At 27.3% G+C, this 18,435-nt stretch overlaps 1 protein-coding gene across 1 annotated transcript; it reads right to left on the bottom strand.

The window, feature by feature from the left end:
* Positions 1–1,965: 1,965 nt before the first annotated feature.
* On the bottom strand, positions 1,966–6,851 carry LOC135923592 (repressor of RNA polymerase III transcription MAF1 homolog). Its single transcript, XM_065458429.1, has 5 exons — positions 6,692–6,851; positions 6,504–6,650; positions 6,293–6,461; positions 3,450–3,697; positions 1,966–2,721 (listed from the first exon to the last, which is right to left on the bottom strand). Exons 1-5 carry the CDS (start codon positions 6,772–6,774, stop codon positions 2,661–2,663), a joined length of 708 nt encoding a protein of 235 aa, XP_065314501.1. The 5' UTR covers positions 6,775–6,851; the 3' UTR covers positions 1,966–2,660.
* Positions 6,852–18,435: the final 11,584 nt, after the last annotated feature.

The following is an 18,435-nucleotide window of genomic DNA, read 5'->3' as shown; positions in this document are numbered from 1 at the left end:
TTTTATATTTAAGGCTAGTACGGGAAGGGTCGGGCCTAATCATTTTTAAAGCGGGTAAGAAGGGGACAAGGGTTAATAAGCCGCTAAAGAGTTGATTCATTTATATCTTTCCTGTGATCATTAATTTTATTGCTTAATATATATTTAAATATTTTCACGTTTACACCTCAAATATTGGAGGCTTATATTTCTGGCCCTCAAGTCTTTTATCTGTCCTTACTTTTGGCATCTTGTTGAAGAACACCATAGTATCTTCTTCTATAAATCCTAAAGATAACTTACTAAATTCGGCCTCTGATATCATGAAAATCCCTGGCTTTTTGTCAGAAGCTGTTTTATCTGCCATTTTTTTTAACCCACAAAACATTTAAATTTTTATTAATAAGTTATTGAATTGCTATAATAGATTCCCGACTCGCTTCGTTCAACCAAACTCATAACGTATCAATGGTTGCATATAGTCTAGATATGCGAGACATGAAATAATTCAATAATTTGCCGAGTCTCGCTAGGGCTCTTACTTCTCAGTTTTATAGCTTGCAAATTTAACATTATCTGATGGCCTGAGGCTAAATGGTGAATCAATATTATGGACTTCTAGGCAGATCCTTTATTTGGAACTTCATTTGGATCTCTACTTTTCCTAAAAATCTTAATTTCAGCCTAGTTGAGATTTATGATACTCATAATGATAACAAGAAAATAAATAAATACTAAAAATTAAAGACATTTATAATCTTCCTCATACCCATCGTTGTCTGGTCCCCACAACATATTGTCATTTAAAAATATTATAAAATCTCTGAAGTTCCATCTCAAAAAATCACGAAAATGTCAGAGAACACTACAGTTCTTCTAGCGACCATACTACATGGTCAGGTAAAACTTTAGTTTTTTTACAAATTATTGGCAGAAAAATAAAAGCTAGTTGGTGTCCTAGGTTGGCTTAATATTTAATAGCCTACTATTTAGTCGTCTTTTAAGTACCGGCTAAATAGTCAAAAAAAAATTTTTAATGAAAAAAAATATAACCAAAAAAACGAGAATAAAATACAAAAAATAGCAATGCCATCAGCTTAAAATAAACCAAAATAGGGTGTCCTCGATCAAATACTTTTTAGCCTATACTAAAAAGCAATTAGGTACCCAACGTAAGCTGACCTAAAACAGCCTAACGTCAAACCGAGAAATAATTTTTTGTACAAAAAACAGATCGAATTTTGAAATACAATTAGGCCAGTTTTTGGAGGACCCTATTTTTATATAATATATAATTAGTTTAATTTTAATATTTTAAATAGGGAATAGGGGAATATATAAAATGTTTGTTCTTTTATCTGAACCCGTACCGAACCTAAACTCAGAAATATTTAGGTTTATAAAGTAGGAGGAGCCGAACCCGATTTTTCTGCGAAACCCGGAATTTTAAAGGTTAAAACCAAACTCACATTATTTTTTACGAAACCGCTATTCTAATATGAACCTAAACCGAACTGGTATTTACTACGATTCGGATCCATCATTTAAATTGAGAAATATTAGGCATGCCATCCCACGAGTTTCATGTGGCATAAAATTCACCATGCTGCCACCGGTACGCAGGAAAAAAATCCCTAATTCTTTTTTTTGAGGAAGAGGGGGGTGGCTGGAGAAAGTTATTTCTGATATTATAAAAAAATTCCGCAAATCGCCGATACCACTCCAGCCTAAGGTTTTTCAGCGGACAGATGATATACATTATGAGTAAATTCAGATAAAAAAATAATAAATCACTAGTTTGTATAATATTCGTTCTTCATAATAAATAAGGCGAGTATTAGTTTGAAAGAATTTCCAAATGCATCTTCCCCATTACCCTGATTATAATATAAATTTTACCTTATATATATATATTGACTCTTTCTTTATTTACTACACAATATTTTAACAGTTGACAAAGAAAAATTTCGACATTGAATGAATATATACAAAATACAATTTATTTTCTTTTAAAAAAAGGGTTGTTAATAATTGTGAGATGAGATCATATCTGCGTGATGAAAAAAAAATTTTAAATTTAAATTAAAAATATGAATATGAATATTTTCCTCCCAAGTATCTCGTGTGGTTATAGTTGGTGTTGACAATTTTCAAAAAATATATATTAATATAAATATCTAATATAGTAGACAATAATAAAATCTTAATTTTTTTAAAAATTTCTTATTAACATTATTATTCATAAATTCAAATTATAATAATATAAAAATAATAAATAAGGGTATTGAATTGACAAAAAAATATATTGGTGTACATATCAAGAATATTTATATCAATGTGATCTTAGTGTGCAAATACTGTTGAAAAAGAATAATAAACATAAATATTTTTAATCAAAGATAATTATATATTATAGATATACTAATTTAAGAACAATTCAATAATATATATTATTTAAATAAATATAAATAAAATGAAAATTTTTGTATGAAAAAAAATATTAACATTAATTTAGATTAGAAATATATTAAATATAATAAAAGTATATTTTAAAAATAATATTTTTTAAAAACATAAATTTAAAAAAATTTTTTACATCAAATATTGATAATTTTTTTTTAAAAAAAATACACATTTATATTGACCTGATATGAGAATAGTATGATAATGTGAATTTAAATTCATTGGAACATGCGTATTTCATCATCTAACATTGATGAGTTCTGCGATAGCATTGAGTTACTGTGAAATATAAAAGAAACACATTAATAAATAACTACAAAAAATATCTATAATTACAAAATATTAGCATCATATTAAAATAAATAAGTAAATATTTTATTCTTATTATTTCCTAAAGCCTAATAATTCTAGACTAATCAGTTAATTTCATAATGTTTTTGCTTGCTCGACATTTCCTTATTTTTCATCTTTGATTACTTTCTTTCAACTTATTTTAGAATCGAAATATAGATGTAATAAAGTACTGTATATTAAATTTTATTAGGCCCAAAGTTGGCCCATTTCTTTCTACGTTTGAGCCAAGTCAGAAATTTTTATTTGTGAAATATATATTAAACAAATTATTAGGGATGAACTATCATTAAATTCGCTGATAAACCAATATACCAAGAAGGTCATTGATATAGGCGAAAATTGGCCAATACTGATACCAAGGTATATGTGCAATCGGTATCAATGCATTTTTGATTATATCAACTATCAATATTAAAATAGGCTGATATACGATAGACGAAAAAGCGGCATCAGTTAAATTTCAAATTTTAATAAAAAATAATTGATTTGACTTAATGCCAGAGAAATTCTAATTATAGTTGTACTTCAAACAAAAAAATGGGTTAATTTTTAAAAATTTAATCTCCAACCTACCCTGATTTTTTGAAGGCTGGTTGCGGGGTTCTAAGATATATTATCAAAAATATATGAACGATTATTAATATATCCATAACCTGCTGGCTCTACAAGTAAAGAATAGTATTCTTTTAAGCTTTGGATTATGAAAAAAGTAGTTAAAAGACCATAATATGCCATCTTCACCAAAGGGGTCACTAGCTAAATCGGGGTTGTAACTGTATATAACACATTCTTTTAAAAATATTTGTTGATCTATGCAAGTCCAAACTTGTCCTTTTAAAAAGTTTTCGTACTTCCTACCCATTATACTGAAAAGATTCAGGTCTATAGTATTCATCACAGCCTTTTTTTTAAATATTAAAATTATAATATTTTAATGGCAAAATATATACACGTTTTAAATGAATTTAAAATTGAATTCTGAATTATGTCATTTTACCATTGTCAAGGATACGTGTAATATAAATTTTGATCAAGGTTTAAAATAAAAAAATTCTAAAATTAATAATGAAATAGGCAAAATAAAAAAAATTTAAATAAATAATAAGTTCTCATTCGTTAGGTATAAAATGTTCAAATTGTTCTTGGTTTTCATGATTTATAGAGTGCACAAATTGAGCGTCTGCATTGCAAACGCAAAAAATTATTTTCAAATGGTATCGTGCAAATTGGTCAAATTTGGCTTTTCTAGTACTTTTTTATTCATTTATTTTGCACGTTGGTCTAAGACATGTTCTTTAGGAACTCAGTTTTTTTCACAAGAAAGCAGATAAAATCTTGTTACGCTGAATTTATAATAAACGCGTTATATTCAAGCGTTGCGTTACTTACCGCTATCGATCACAACTGATTCTTCACAGCGATAATTTAAGAGATAATTCTAAAATAGAGATAATTATTTTACATAATATTTCAGAAATATCATAAACCTTTTTATAGAATTCGCATATTATTTTTATAATCGTATAGCATATATTTTATCATCGCATCGCAAATAGGTTTTTCAAATTTTATCATAGCGTTATCATCATAACGCTCCTAATTATAAATTATATCGATTTATTGGCTTTATTTTGCACCGCCTGAACATAACGCGTTTACTATAAATTCGCCCTTACCCAGATAAGAATAATAAGGGGGAGGGCACAGTCCATAGTTGTTTAATTATATGTAAATGTATTATATAATATAACAAGTTAACTTATCTTTTAAAATGGAATATTTAGAAATTAATAAAATAAAGCAGAAGATAATATAAATTATAAAAACCAATTCATTTTTATAATTTAGTTAAAATTTAGAATCGGTCATATTCTAAAATAAAAAGGCAACCATGTTTTTTTTAAAAAGTACGGAAAATGGCAAATGCTAAATTTGTGCAAACTATTCGACGTTTCAGTATTTTTTTTTCTTTGTTACCTTCATATTAGCGCGAATTCGCAGCAAAGTATACATTCACGGCTTTAAGCTAACTGTGAATTCAGGGTTAAAGATAAGACAATTGTTAAAATCAATAGGAGTAGAAAATTTATGCTTTAGAAGAATATTCCAAGCAATGAAATATAATATTTATTTTGTTCAAAAATAATTTAAAATATCTGGTCAATTGACTAGTCATATGTGGTCAATTAAGTGGTAAACAAATATTTTAAAGTTATCTATGAATAAGTATATTATATAAATATTTATTTAAAATATGTCAGCATCATAAATGACATTAATTTAATTACAATTAAAATGCAAAAAAACGGGTTTGTAACCATTATAATCTCAATAAATAAATAATATTTGCCAGGTAGCTAAATCTAATCAAATACTCATTATTTGGGATTAAATGGTAGATATTTGATATTAATTAATTTAATTGAGTATTAATTAATTTTATATATATGTTTTAAATAAGCTTATAATTTAATCATTATAAGCCTTTACACTATCTTAAAATATAATTTACATTTGACAAAATTTGGCCAGCAAATATTAGTTCATGTCCAAATCATGTTTGAATGGTCAGTTAATAATAAATCTAAGAATAAATTCTACAACTACAGTGCTGCATGCAGACTTAATGAAAAACATTTACATATTTTTTAATTTATTTGTAAATAAAATTATCTAACATGCTGAAGGGTCACTAGAGGTGATTTGGATGCTAAAGCACCCCTTTTTCAAAACTAAACAATTTTAAAAAATGGATTAGCACTCTTCTTTTATAAAATTAGCACTCAAAAACAAATACATTAATATTTTATTTAAATACTTTTCAAAAACTTTAGGGCTTATTTTTAAATAAATATTACCTTCCTTGGGGCAGTAAATCATTTATTATAACTTTCTCCTTTTGATCTTAGGCCTCATTTATAGTAAACCCATTATGTTAAAGTAATATATAATTTAACACAATGTTATTTACAAAATCAGACAATAAATAAATATAATTTATAATGCTATTCTTGAATTCACAAAAAGGTGTGCCAATAATTTTTAATATCAATTTCAATTCTGAAAAAAAAGGAAAATCAAAGGAAAGACTTAGTATAAATATTTTTCTATTTTTTTTGATAAGAAAATCTTATTGAATGCAGTTATTTAAGGATTTTTTATTGGTCATGAGGCTAAAACATTTGAGTTAGATTCTACATTAATGATAATTATAAACCCATCTGAAGGCCAGGAAAAAGCGTAGAGGGTAGTTGGGGGGAGGGGCAAAGCTAACCCATACCCCATAAATTTATCTAGATATTAAAAATTATATATATAAATATGTTTTTTTTAGCAAATTAAATAATTTTATTTGCAAATAAATTGAAAAATATAGAAATTTTTTCCATTTATTCTATACAACTATATATAAAGATATTTTTTATTTTTTATATAATAAAAGTTTAACATTGTTGATAATATAAACTATTTATTTTATATCTTTGATATATTATACTTCTAAATTTGGTTCTCTACTAAATTCTTCACTATGTGCATTACTAAAATCATAATCAGGATGAAAGGATGCATTGAGTGTTGAAATAAGTGAAAATAAAATTTTTCTACTAATTGCTGGGCATAATTCACTAATATGATTTTCATCTATATATTCTTCTTCATTTTCACTAATTACATTATTATATAGATAAATAGGTTTTAAAAAAAACTAAATATTGATCTTTGGACTAACAGATAGGATACTTTGAGGAGGAGCTAATGCTTGTAAATCATTTGGACCCAAGCCACATTCTTGATTCATATGTTTATATAGTTTTTTATCATTACTGATCATTTTACAGGAATAGCTTTCAATCCTTTAGCAACATAATCAAATTAAGAATCATTTATATGTAACCTGCTTGATACATTGCAATCACCAACTTCTCCTGAGAGAGCAGAACTAATTGCTTCTAGCTTAGGATTTTCTAGTAGCTTCATATAGATTTTATAAAGGTCATCAGATTCTTTTTTGAAGTTAGACAATAGAAGATAAAGAATATGACCTTACTTAGTAAAGTTAAATTAGTGCTAATTTTTGACCGGTTGCTATATAGCAATATAAAAAATATTTTTTATCTAGTATAAAATCATTTTGTAGAGCAATAACTATTAGGGCAATAGAAAATAAAGCGCAAATATCCTTCACCCCCACCCCCACACAACTAACTTATGCTTTTTCAGCATGGGGTAATTAATAAAGAGAAAATCCCCCGTTCCTCTCCTTAGCAAATTTTAATTTTTTAAGAAAAAGACTATATCAATTTTTAGGAAAAGGTTTTTATAATAATCCATAACAACCCATAATTCAATAATAATAAGAATAAGAATACGACTCAACTTTATTTATTAAAAAACACTCACAACAATCTCTATACATTAACAAAAAAAATATACAAATCACATAATTATCTAATTCTTCATTTCCCAAAGGTCCATTCTTAGTTCCTAGCTGACATCTTCTCGAATTAATCCAAACTCTTCATCCCAAAATGGATAACAAAAGAATCCTTCCCATCAACCCATCATGTGTTCATCATCTCCCCTTCTTCCCCCAAGGAAAACTTAATTCCCCTGTCAGAAAATAACTGACATTTGATGTATTATATTAAATTTATTTCTTCTTTTTTTCAACAGTTACAACACGCCCACCCTTCACAAGCCCAGCGTCCCTCACTCTGTGGTGGTGTTGTATCGAATCGCCCCTTTGAATTGTATCGAATCACCTTTCTGAATTGTATCGAGACGCCTGGAAGACGTTCAGGGAATTTGTCGAATCGTCTCCCCGTATGATGAGTTATAATATAATATCTCCGGTACATTTCAATATATAATCGCGAAAACAGACATTATTAATAATGACATGTACATTGGGGTATCTGCATTTATAATCTACGGAACCTTAATATGGACAATGTAATATCCGCAAAACATAATAATTTATTCATTTTAAGACATTTGGGAATTACGAGCTATAATATCATAATTTGGGTATGATTCATGGTAATTAGGAAATAATGATTTTACATATAATAATGTAATGTGAAAACATGGTCTATGTGTGAAATGCAATTTCAACACATGTAATTTTCCTTCTGTCATGTGAAAAAAACAAAGCTACATCTTTATAAATATTTCCTAAAATGAATAATAAAAATCCATCTTTAGGTATTAAAAATAATTGTGAAACTTGGCCGAACAAAGATTATAAATAAAATTACAATACATACATATATAAATACATTTAATATTATATATGAAGGAACTCCATCTAGGAACTACTCAGTATCCTAAGAAAAATATACCATTTCTACCTAACTCTGTCATCACAATTAGCACAAATTCACAAAAATGTAGAATGCAAAGTAACAAAAATTGAAAATATAATGGGCTATATGGTATATATGTAAAGAATTTTTAATATACCTTCACAATATAAAATAATTTGAGTCTTTTCTTTAAAAAATATGTTCATAATTAAATAGTAAAATGTGATGTGTTATAAAATTATTAAAAAGATAAAAAAAAAATGTATTATGTAGCATAAATTTACAAAAAAAATTTACACCAAAAAAAAACTTTCCCCAGTATGCAAACTAAACAATATTTTCACCTCAAGGCATACCCCTCAACACGGGCTGACCTTATCTGTAAAAATAATTTCCCTTCACATCATTGCATACCATAAAAATAAATAATAATTGCAAATAAAACTTTTTATAAAAATTTATTATTAAAAAAAAAATATATTAAACATAAAGATTTCATAATTTGGAAAAAAAAATTATACACCATCTAATATATCATATAAATTTCTATCCAATTTATATATATACTAAATGCAGACACTAAATCAAAATAACTATCCACATCTAACATTATAGATATTATTCTGACCTCATCATACTTCAATTCCTTTAAATTATCATTCATAATTAAATATATCATATGTGTAATTCACATTACACCCTATTTCATAAAAATGGTTAATTACTTCAAAATAAACAACATTAACTTCCCCTCAATAGATCCTTTAATAACATATCAACCTTAATCATAACTAAATTACAAATACAATATATTAACATTAATTAATAATAAATGATCCCACACATGTCCATCCTTTTAAAACCCAAAATGCCTAACTTCATTACAAAAGTCTACTTCCATATATATTTTCCTAAATTTCAAATACTTAAATATTTAGTAATCCTTTCTGTCCTGCAGATCGTGAGGTCTAGCTTCCTATGACGGAATACCTATAACACCATTCAATGAGTTTTAAGGCATACCAAATAATGATCAAAATAGGATGTACCATATACATCTAGACATAATATAAAATATCAAATATTACTGTCTTAAATTCCTGATCTTATTTCCATATTTCTGCCTAATACTCATTACATACTTTCAATCGTACACAGCTTAATTCAAATATAAAAGTATATAAATCCTTAAACTCACTCCCTCCTGTATATTTCACAGTAAAACTCAAAATTACATGAAAGAAAATGGTTCTTACCTTTTTATTCAGCACATTGCATTGTGGCCACACTAATATCTAAGTCCATCCGATGTCACGTGCATCATATTTGTTTTTCCAAGGTTTATCTCCTGTTAGACTTAATTTTATCTGACCTAGAACTTTGTCATTCGCAGTATTGGTTTTCAAATCCTACCAATTGGTAGGACCCCCTTTTAAAATATAAGACAGAGAACGCACTAATGCCTTCTCTCTATCAATGCTTATACTATCATTTACTTCCGGGTCTGCACAGCCAGAACCCAACCTGGACAAAATATCTGGCAAATGATTCTCCTTGCCCCGACGATATCTAACTTCCACGTTAAAACTGCCCACTAATAACAACCAACGTTGTAACCGGGGAGATAGCATTAACTCCCTATTATCCTTTCGGAATAGGTGGATTAACGGCTTGTGGTCAGTAAAAATTTCAAATTTTTTACCAATCAAATATTCACGGCATTTCGTCAAACCGAAAATCACGGCTAAGGCCTCCTGTTCAATCACCGAATATCTCGTTTCGACATCCCTAAAAACTCGGGAAAAAAAGGATGGGTCTTTCCACACCATCAATTACATGTAATAAGGCTCCTCCAACACCTTTGTTGGAGGCATCAACAGCTAAAATAATTTCTAAATCATTGTTGAAACAGACTAAAATTGGCTCTTCCCCAATTTTTCCTTTTAAAATTTCAAATGCTTCTTGTTGTTCCACCTTCCAATCGAAATGAACACCTTTCTTTAATAATTCATATAACGGGGCAGCTACCTTCGCAAAATCCTCTATAAAACGATGATAGTAATTTACCATACCCAAAAAGGACTGCACTTCCGCCTTGTTATTGGGCTGTTTCAAATTTAATATATTTTTCAAATTTTTTTGCTATGGCTTCACCTCAATCCCATTTATTTGATGGCCTAAATATTCGACCTCCATTACGCCCAAAATGCTTTTTCCTTTACTGGCTTCTTTACTGGCTCTCAAGCCTTTACCATGAATTCTTTTAAAAACTTCCTCCAAACGATGGTTATGCTGCTCAGGCGTCATCCCTGTAATTAGCACATCATCCATGTAATAAAATACACCCTCTAGTCCTTGGAAAACGGACGACGCCATGGTGCGCTGAAAAATAGGCGCTGACACACTCAACCCAAATGGTAATCTACAAAAAGCGAACAACCCTTTGGTAGTCGTGATCGTCAATAATTTACGAATCTCCTCCCTCAAAGGTAATTGTAAATAGGCTGATGAAAAATCAACCTTTGAAAAATATTTCGCTCCCTTCAACTGGGCCAAAATTTCCTCAATTCGAGGCAAAGGATATTTAACTTCTGCTACCCATCGATTAACAATTACTCTGAAATCAGCACAGAGTCTCAATTTACCATTTGATTTCTTAACCGGTACCAACGGGGTTGCCCATACACTATATTCCACTGGAATCAATAATACCATCTTTAACCCATTGATCCAATTCTTCGCCAATTTCCTTTTCCCATTCAAAAGGAACTCGACGACACGCTAGGAAAATAGGTGCAAATCCCTCCCTTAATTTTATATCCACCTGATAGTCATTAAGATATCCTAACTTGTCTTCAAAAATTACTTCATACCTTTTAATTAAAAGAGAAATATTTTCACGCATTTTATGTAAATCATGAATACCAATAGCAACCATTGGGTCTTTATTAATGCTAGCATTGTTTTTAATCATAAGTTCCGTGGAATTTACATATTTATCGGAACTAAGGGTTGAATTATCTGGTTTTACGGTGAAATCTGTCCCTTCCATTTCATGAATTTTTTCCCAAGCAATATTTTTAGGTTTAGTCTCGTCTCGGGCTGAACCATTATGTATTGCAAAAATATTCCAATAATTATTAAAAGGACCTAACTGAACAATCCAATCCCACCCCATGATGGTTTCCACATCTTTCTTTACTACCCATAAATCTAGAAAAAATGTAGTATCATGGAGACTTACTCCCAACTTAGTTTTTCCCAAAACTATTATTTCAGACCCATCAAATTGTCTGACACACATAGATTCTTTTTCAAGTTTACCTTTAGGCCAATACTTAAAATAATTTCTTCAAGACATTATAGAAATGCTAGCCCCTGTGTCGAACAACATGTCTATGTCCCTCGAATCAACTCTTACCGTAACTATTGGACAAGGACAAGGTTCGACTAATCTCTCAGTCATTAAAATATCATATGTTTTAATTAACTGATCAATATTAATCTCATTTGAAACATCAGTTTCATGAGAATTCTCATTTGAACATAAATTCAACTCGGAATTTAGTGGTTCCTTAACAATATTCATATTTTTTCTTGCCATGAATTCAACTCTGAATTTAGTGGTTCCTTAACAATATTCATATTTTTTCTTGCAATGTAACTGGGTTATTTTTCCCATCTAAAAGTATTAATATTCCTTTCATCGGAATATTTGACAATACCCCTAGGATATTTTTCCCATTTAAAATCATTAGAAACTTTATTATTTTTATCATCATGAATAAAAAAATTGCGGTTATAACCACTGCTTTTACGAGAATTATATCTCATTTCAGCATGGTTATTTACTTTATTATCATTTTTCCATCCCGATCTCCTACCTACTATATGATTACATTTGCAATCATATAGTCAATTTTTGATACAGTTTATGGCTACATGTCCCGGTTTGTTACATTTAAAACACAAACGGGATTTGCCATAATTCGATCGCAACGACTCAACTTTATTTACATCTAGGCCTGAAATCTTCCTTACGTTGGAATTTTCTCCACTAGACCTTTGCAGTGGAAAACCCATTCTAAAATTCTGTTCCTTAACAACACAGGTTTTAGAATAATGTCCTTTGTATCCGCACCGATTACAAGTTATGTCAGCAACAATCTGGAAAACTCTTTCCATTCGAAATAATTCTATCACCGAGTTGTTTCTTGTCCCCTTGATTACTCATATTAATCAATTTAGATAACTCACTATAAATATCTTTAATAGATTCTTTTATATCTTTTAATACCTGGAGGTCAACTACTGACTTCTCCACTAATTCCGAACGATCATCGTTATTATCTTTCATCGTTTCCACCTTTTCAAGTCTGCCGTTCTTGATTTCATTTAAAATTCCATTTAAACTACTTTCCAAAACCGAAATCTTTTTCCAACAATCTGCCGACACCGGAGTGTCTATTTTCCAATTATCATATACTTTGGTCGCAACCAGCGTACATTTTCCAAACAAAAATTTTATTACAATATATATAACATACAGTATGACCAACAATAAAACTGTCACTAATAAATTATTCACATCAAATTTATCAACTATTTGATACAAATCTTGATAATTAATACTCGGATACTCCGAAATTTTATTAAAGAAGCTAGTCTCACTATCAAAATTAAATATAAAGCCCATCTCATTATATGAAAAATTTATATTACTTTAAAACGGCCGTGTTAAATTTCTAAAATTTACACAAAAAGGTGATTGCGTTGTGTTCTGAGTAGTGATACAAAATATAAAATAAAATATTTTTTACCTTAAAATACCGAATAACCCTGGAATCGAAACTATCCTGGTAGTCGCGGTTAACAACTGTCAAAAAACAAACTTAACGTTATGAAAAAAATGTGAAACTAAATTCTAATATAAGAATAAACTCAGAAGGAAAAACTACTGAATTAAAAAGCTAAATTCAGAATTATAAAATAAAATAAACACGGAACTGAAATTCGGACTTATATCTTTATTGAGTAAAATATATTCATCATCTTTATTAAGTAAAATATATTCATCAAACTACAAAAGGTCAAAAATCAAAAGCGAAAAATGTTATCATAATTCAAAAGGTTTTTTCAATATTAAAAAAGTTATCAAAATTAAAAAGTGATCTTTTTTTACCAAAATACAATATGTATTAATTTCTAATATTAAAAAATGACTGACATTTTTTAACTATATACAAACACATAGATAAACAAATATGATTGACATTATATTATAAATGTATCATTTACGACAGTTTTGTTTAGGTAAGAAATTAAAATTATTCTTTCTTAAATGCAATAGGCCCAAAGATCTTTAAAGAGAGGGTTTAAAACTATCCAAAATATCGATAAGACTAACCAAACCACTTTCCCTCACAAATGGAGTATATCTAGACTTATGTGCCTTTTACATACACTAAAAAGTTAAATGGTAAATATTCTGTTTCTATATTGTAAATAAAATCTTCTTGACAAATTTTTTCTATTATTATTATTTATTCTTATGATAAATGAAAATAATAGATATAAGAGTTACTATTATTATCAGAAACCTACAGAGGTATAAATTTTATGGCCCGGTCTGGCTTGGATTTGTAAAAGGAAGATTTATTTTGATCTGTCCTGATTTTTTAAAAAATATTCCGTCCAGACCCGGATAATTTCGTCAAGCCCAAGTTTTTTTAAAAAATAACATTTTTGGCCTAGACCGAATGCATAAATATTTTTTGATAAAAATGATATAGGAAATATGAGAAGTGAATGAATGGGATATATTATTCAATTATACAATTTTTAAATATATTTTATTTCATTATTATACTTCATCCATTTATTTTATATATAATGTATAATAATCCCAATTTAAAATATTCGGCCCAGTGTAGAATTGTGAAATAAATACCCATTGTGCTTTCAATACCGTAGTGATATTTTGCTATTATAGAGTATAAGAATCAATACCGTAGTTTAAAAATTTTTATAAAAAATATATTTATACATAATAGATTTTACAGCTTTAATTTTAAATATATTTGAATTATTATAAAAATGTTAAATATTTTTTTCAGTGAATTTATTTATTTTACAATTCTTGATATTCTGCATAATTTTTATTAGGAAACTCATTATTTGGAAACTTATTATTTGTAGAAATTTTCTTCTTGGGGTTAAAATTATTTTAACTTCTTCCATTATAAAGCAAATAAATAAATAGCATTATTTTTAAAAAATTTTATTTATAATAGACATATTCCAATCAATTATAATATAATATTATAAAAACTCATTCTATAAAAACGGAGATTGGACTACAAGTTCCCAAAAAACATGAATATTTATATTTTAATATGGTGTATATTTTATTTTTAAAAATAATATTCTGGATTCCGATGTAAAGGCTCATATTTCTCTACCTATATTTTTAAAAAAAATTTTAAGTTCCGCCTGGCATATGTCCAAAAGAAGAGGTAATGATTAGTAAAAAAAAATGTAATTTCCAATGTTATTTTCACATCTATTTTCTTTCCTATAAGTCATATCTTCATTACCCATAAAATGGTTAGCTTTACATCAAATATTACTTTTTTTTGGCCTGGATTATTTTTAAATAGTAGAAGATATTTTTCTGTTACTAAGGATTTTAGTAATTCTTGGTATCAATTTATAATTATGAATTTAATTGTACCATTTTGATTCAGAAAATTTTATGATATATTAATTTATAATTATACTTTTAAATGTTCTAATCTATAAATAAATTTAAATCTATAAATTTATAACTATGAATTTAAATGTTCTAATCTATAAATAAATTAAATGTATCATATTGATTTATAAAAATTACTATAATTGGAGGGTTTTTTTTTGTTCTGACTTACTTTATATAAATATATTTAAATGTTTATATCTTTAATCACTTTTTATTTTTATTTTTCTTTTACTTTTTCCTTTTTTTCTCCTTTATTTTGTTTTTTCCTTATTCTAAAAATTGGCAATCGACAATAATTTCTGAATAAAATAATATCCTAAAAATTGGAAGGAAGACAATTATAATAATTTTATTTTGTTTTTTTTCTCTTTTTATATCTACTATAAAATAAATATAAATTGATTATTAATATAATTAATCTAAAGATAACAATTTTTTTATAAATCTTTTCTAATAATAATAAATATATTAAAAGAATGATTGCGCAAAATAATCATAAAAAATATTCATCATCAAAAATGAATGACTTCACAATTTAACATAAAAAACGATATTGATTGATTGGGAAATTTATAAAATTTTGTAATTTACCTTAGTGATCTACAAAAATATAAGACCCGACTCAGTCCGAACCGAATTTTTTTAAAATAGACTTGACTCGGCCCGAACGGGCAGTGATTTGCAGATCTCTAAGTTGCTAATCTATAAATGAATTTTAATGTATCAATTAATGATTATGAATACAAATCTATAAATGAAATATTGTCGATTAAAAAAATTATAAAAAATGGCGTTTTATAAATTATATTTTAAATTTATTCGTAAAATTTGAGCTTAGGTCATAAATTATCACCACTAATTTGAGTTTACAATTCAATGCCGTAGTGATTTTAGATGGTAATAAGTTTAAATACTACACCGGTCCGGGCTTATAGAAATAAAAATCTCTGCCCAGCTCTGGTATTTTAAAAAAATTTTTACAGGCTTAGGACGTGAAGTAGGTCTCTGGTTATTACATATAAAATTACCACTTTGTTACTTTATTTTTATAAATGCTTATATTAGATAGTGGTTGCTCTTTACTCTTCTATTATAATTTTCTATTATAATTGATGTATATGACAAAATAATTATTTTCCACTTATTATTATTCTAGAGAAATATCTCCTTTGACGTTTTTACCTGCCTTAAATATTCCTACACATTAGGCCTATTCAAAAAAAATTCGAATTGAATAATAAATTATTTGTTTTATCCGAATACGAATAATTATTTATTCGATTCGAATAAAAGGAATAATTCGGAATATCTTATAAATTGCTTTTAATAAATATAACATTAATCTGACTGGTAATGTGTTTATAAAAAGTCTAGCACAAATAAAATCTTTAAAGTGAAAATTAAAACAATATTTAAATTTTTATTTGCTGTATTTTTCGAATCTCGTGAAAAGTTTATTTTTTGAATCTCATAATAAATTATATTAAAGAATTACGCAAACCAAATATATATAAAAATATAACAAATTTCTGCAATAATTTATTGTTAGTAGCCTAATTATGTTAGAAGAGAATGCTTGATGAAATAGTTATGTTTGATATTGAAATTGACAAAATTTTCCTACAATAAGAGCGATTATATATGAAAATATCAAATAAATAAAGACGGTGAAAAGGCTTTTTCAATTATTTCAAGAGCATTATAAAATGTAAAGGCAAAACAACATCCCCTCTTATTAATCATTATAATAGGTTTCATTCACACCTAGGGAATATCTATCTATACAAGGAACATCAACTGCTTGTGAACGACTTAGTTGGAACTAATTTGTTGTCAAAAAATCGCATGTCATATAAGGAAAAAAATATAAGAAAAACTCTTTGCCTTAAAAATTGGCCTAAAATTATGAATTAAATTAATAATATACATTTTAATTTTGTTTATAACTTGATTACATATTTTTTATTAATTATTATAATAATATTTCTGTTTAAAATCAAATTTGCAATAAAAAATTTGTCAATATATTTGAGTATGATATATTTTATTTAAAAAAATTAGTTTCAATTATTCAAATAATTCGAATCGAATACAAATAGTAGATTTTATTATTCGTAAAACTATTCGATTCGAATTCGTTTTTGAATAGGCCTACTTCACATACTAGTTTGATAACAGCCTTGCGTTTACATATTGTTTAGGGGAGATGTGGTGTGAGTATGACTGGCCATGATTTCGCCTTTTCCCAAAAAATTGGGATTGAGAGTTGGTTTTAACTAAACAAATTTAATATCAACGTGTATCCTAATTCTTAATCATTAAAATAAAATATTAAAATCAAATCTCTATTTAGGAATCGGTTTTTAGATGAGGTTATGTGAAAGTAGTTTTTCTGGCCAGTTAATACATATATTGTATGACCTATGTTAATATTTATTACCGGTCAAATGCACAACCCTGATAATTTTTATTAAATTAATATCATTAAAAAAATGCTTTAAAATATTTATAAGTTTTAAGATTTTATACTAAACCCCATGAATGATTTGCTAGCTTGTATTATACAATCTTTTAAAATTTTCTCCTGAGGTTTGGTGACTATCAACAAAATATCGATATAGGTATCAAATAATAGCTATTTTAATATCTTTTGACTGTTCCATTCCATATTGAGGGGGGGGGGATATTACAAATTCTCTTTGTATTTTTGCATTACTCTTCTTAAAGATGTTCTAGTCTAGGAATATTAAATTTAATAGATATACCAATATTTTTGTTAATGATTATATCATCAATTGTACATTAAATTTTTTAATTATTTGCATTTTCACCAAATGTTGCTTTACATAAACTTATCAATATGAATGTGTGAATGTATTAATTTGGCCAATGTAGACAATACTCACCTGTCTATTATCATCAAATACCTTTTGTATAAATAAAATTTGTAAGCTCTAATTTATTTGTGAATAATGCTAAATACCTAAAGATAATATTTATACAAAAATCAGTAATTTAATTTAGTAATTTTTTAACCAGTGGCGTAGCTAGGAATTTTCCTTAGAGGGGGTCCATACATATAAAAGCTGAAGGGCTTCGCCTCCCAGACCCCCTGCCCTTTTGCCTCGGCCTTCGGCCGGGTTTATCTTACAAATCATAACCATATCTTCGATAATATATAATAAATATATTTTTTAAATGCATCAATAATATGTTATTATAATTTAGTAGATTGACTTTATAATAATACTATCCAGAATAATTTCAATAGTAATATAATATCCTTCCACAAACATCAAAACCAGAAAAATATAATTCATATAAAATCACTTTTAAGTCTCTTGAACGTATAATCTCAAAAAAATTTTGCTCTGGGAGGGGTCCAAACCCGAAAACCACCCCCGTAGCTACGCCACTGTTTTTAACCAAACAAAAAAATGTAATACGTGATTTTTCTAGAATGAGGTGCTAAAAACAGTTTATTTAAAATATTTTATTATTGGATTTTTCTATTTAATAAATGAAGTTAGTTAATGCACGTAACATAAATATACATATTTTGATCAATTTTTGGAG

The sequence above is a fragment of the Gordionus sp. m RMFG-2023 genome, chromosome 2 (assembly GCF_954871325.1).
Source record: "Gordionus sp. m RMFG-2023 chromosome 2, tfGorSpeb1-WG-v2, whole genome shotgun sequence".
Classification (NCBI taxonomy): domain Eukaryota; kingdom Metazoa; phylum Nematomorpha; class Gordioida; order Chordodea; family Parachordodidae; genus Gordionus; species Gordionus sp. m RMFG-2023.
This window is presented reverse-complemented; position numbering and strand designations above follow the sequence as displayed.

Excerpts from the sequence above, each read along its gene's own strand:
- LOC135923592 (XM_065458429.1), bottom strand. The coding sequence starts at position 6,774 with ATGAAGCTACTAGAAAATCCTAAGCTAGAAGCAATTAGTTCTGCTCTC. Across the intron at positions 6,651-6,691 it reads GATTGCAATGTATCAAGCAG|GATTGAAAGCTATTCCTGTA; the intron begins GTTACATATAAA and ends ATGTTGCTAAAG. Across the intron at positions 6,462-6,503 it reads AGTCCAAAGATCAATATTTA|TGAAAATGAAGAAGAATATA; the intron begins GTTTTTTTTAAA and ends TAATGTAATTAG.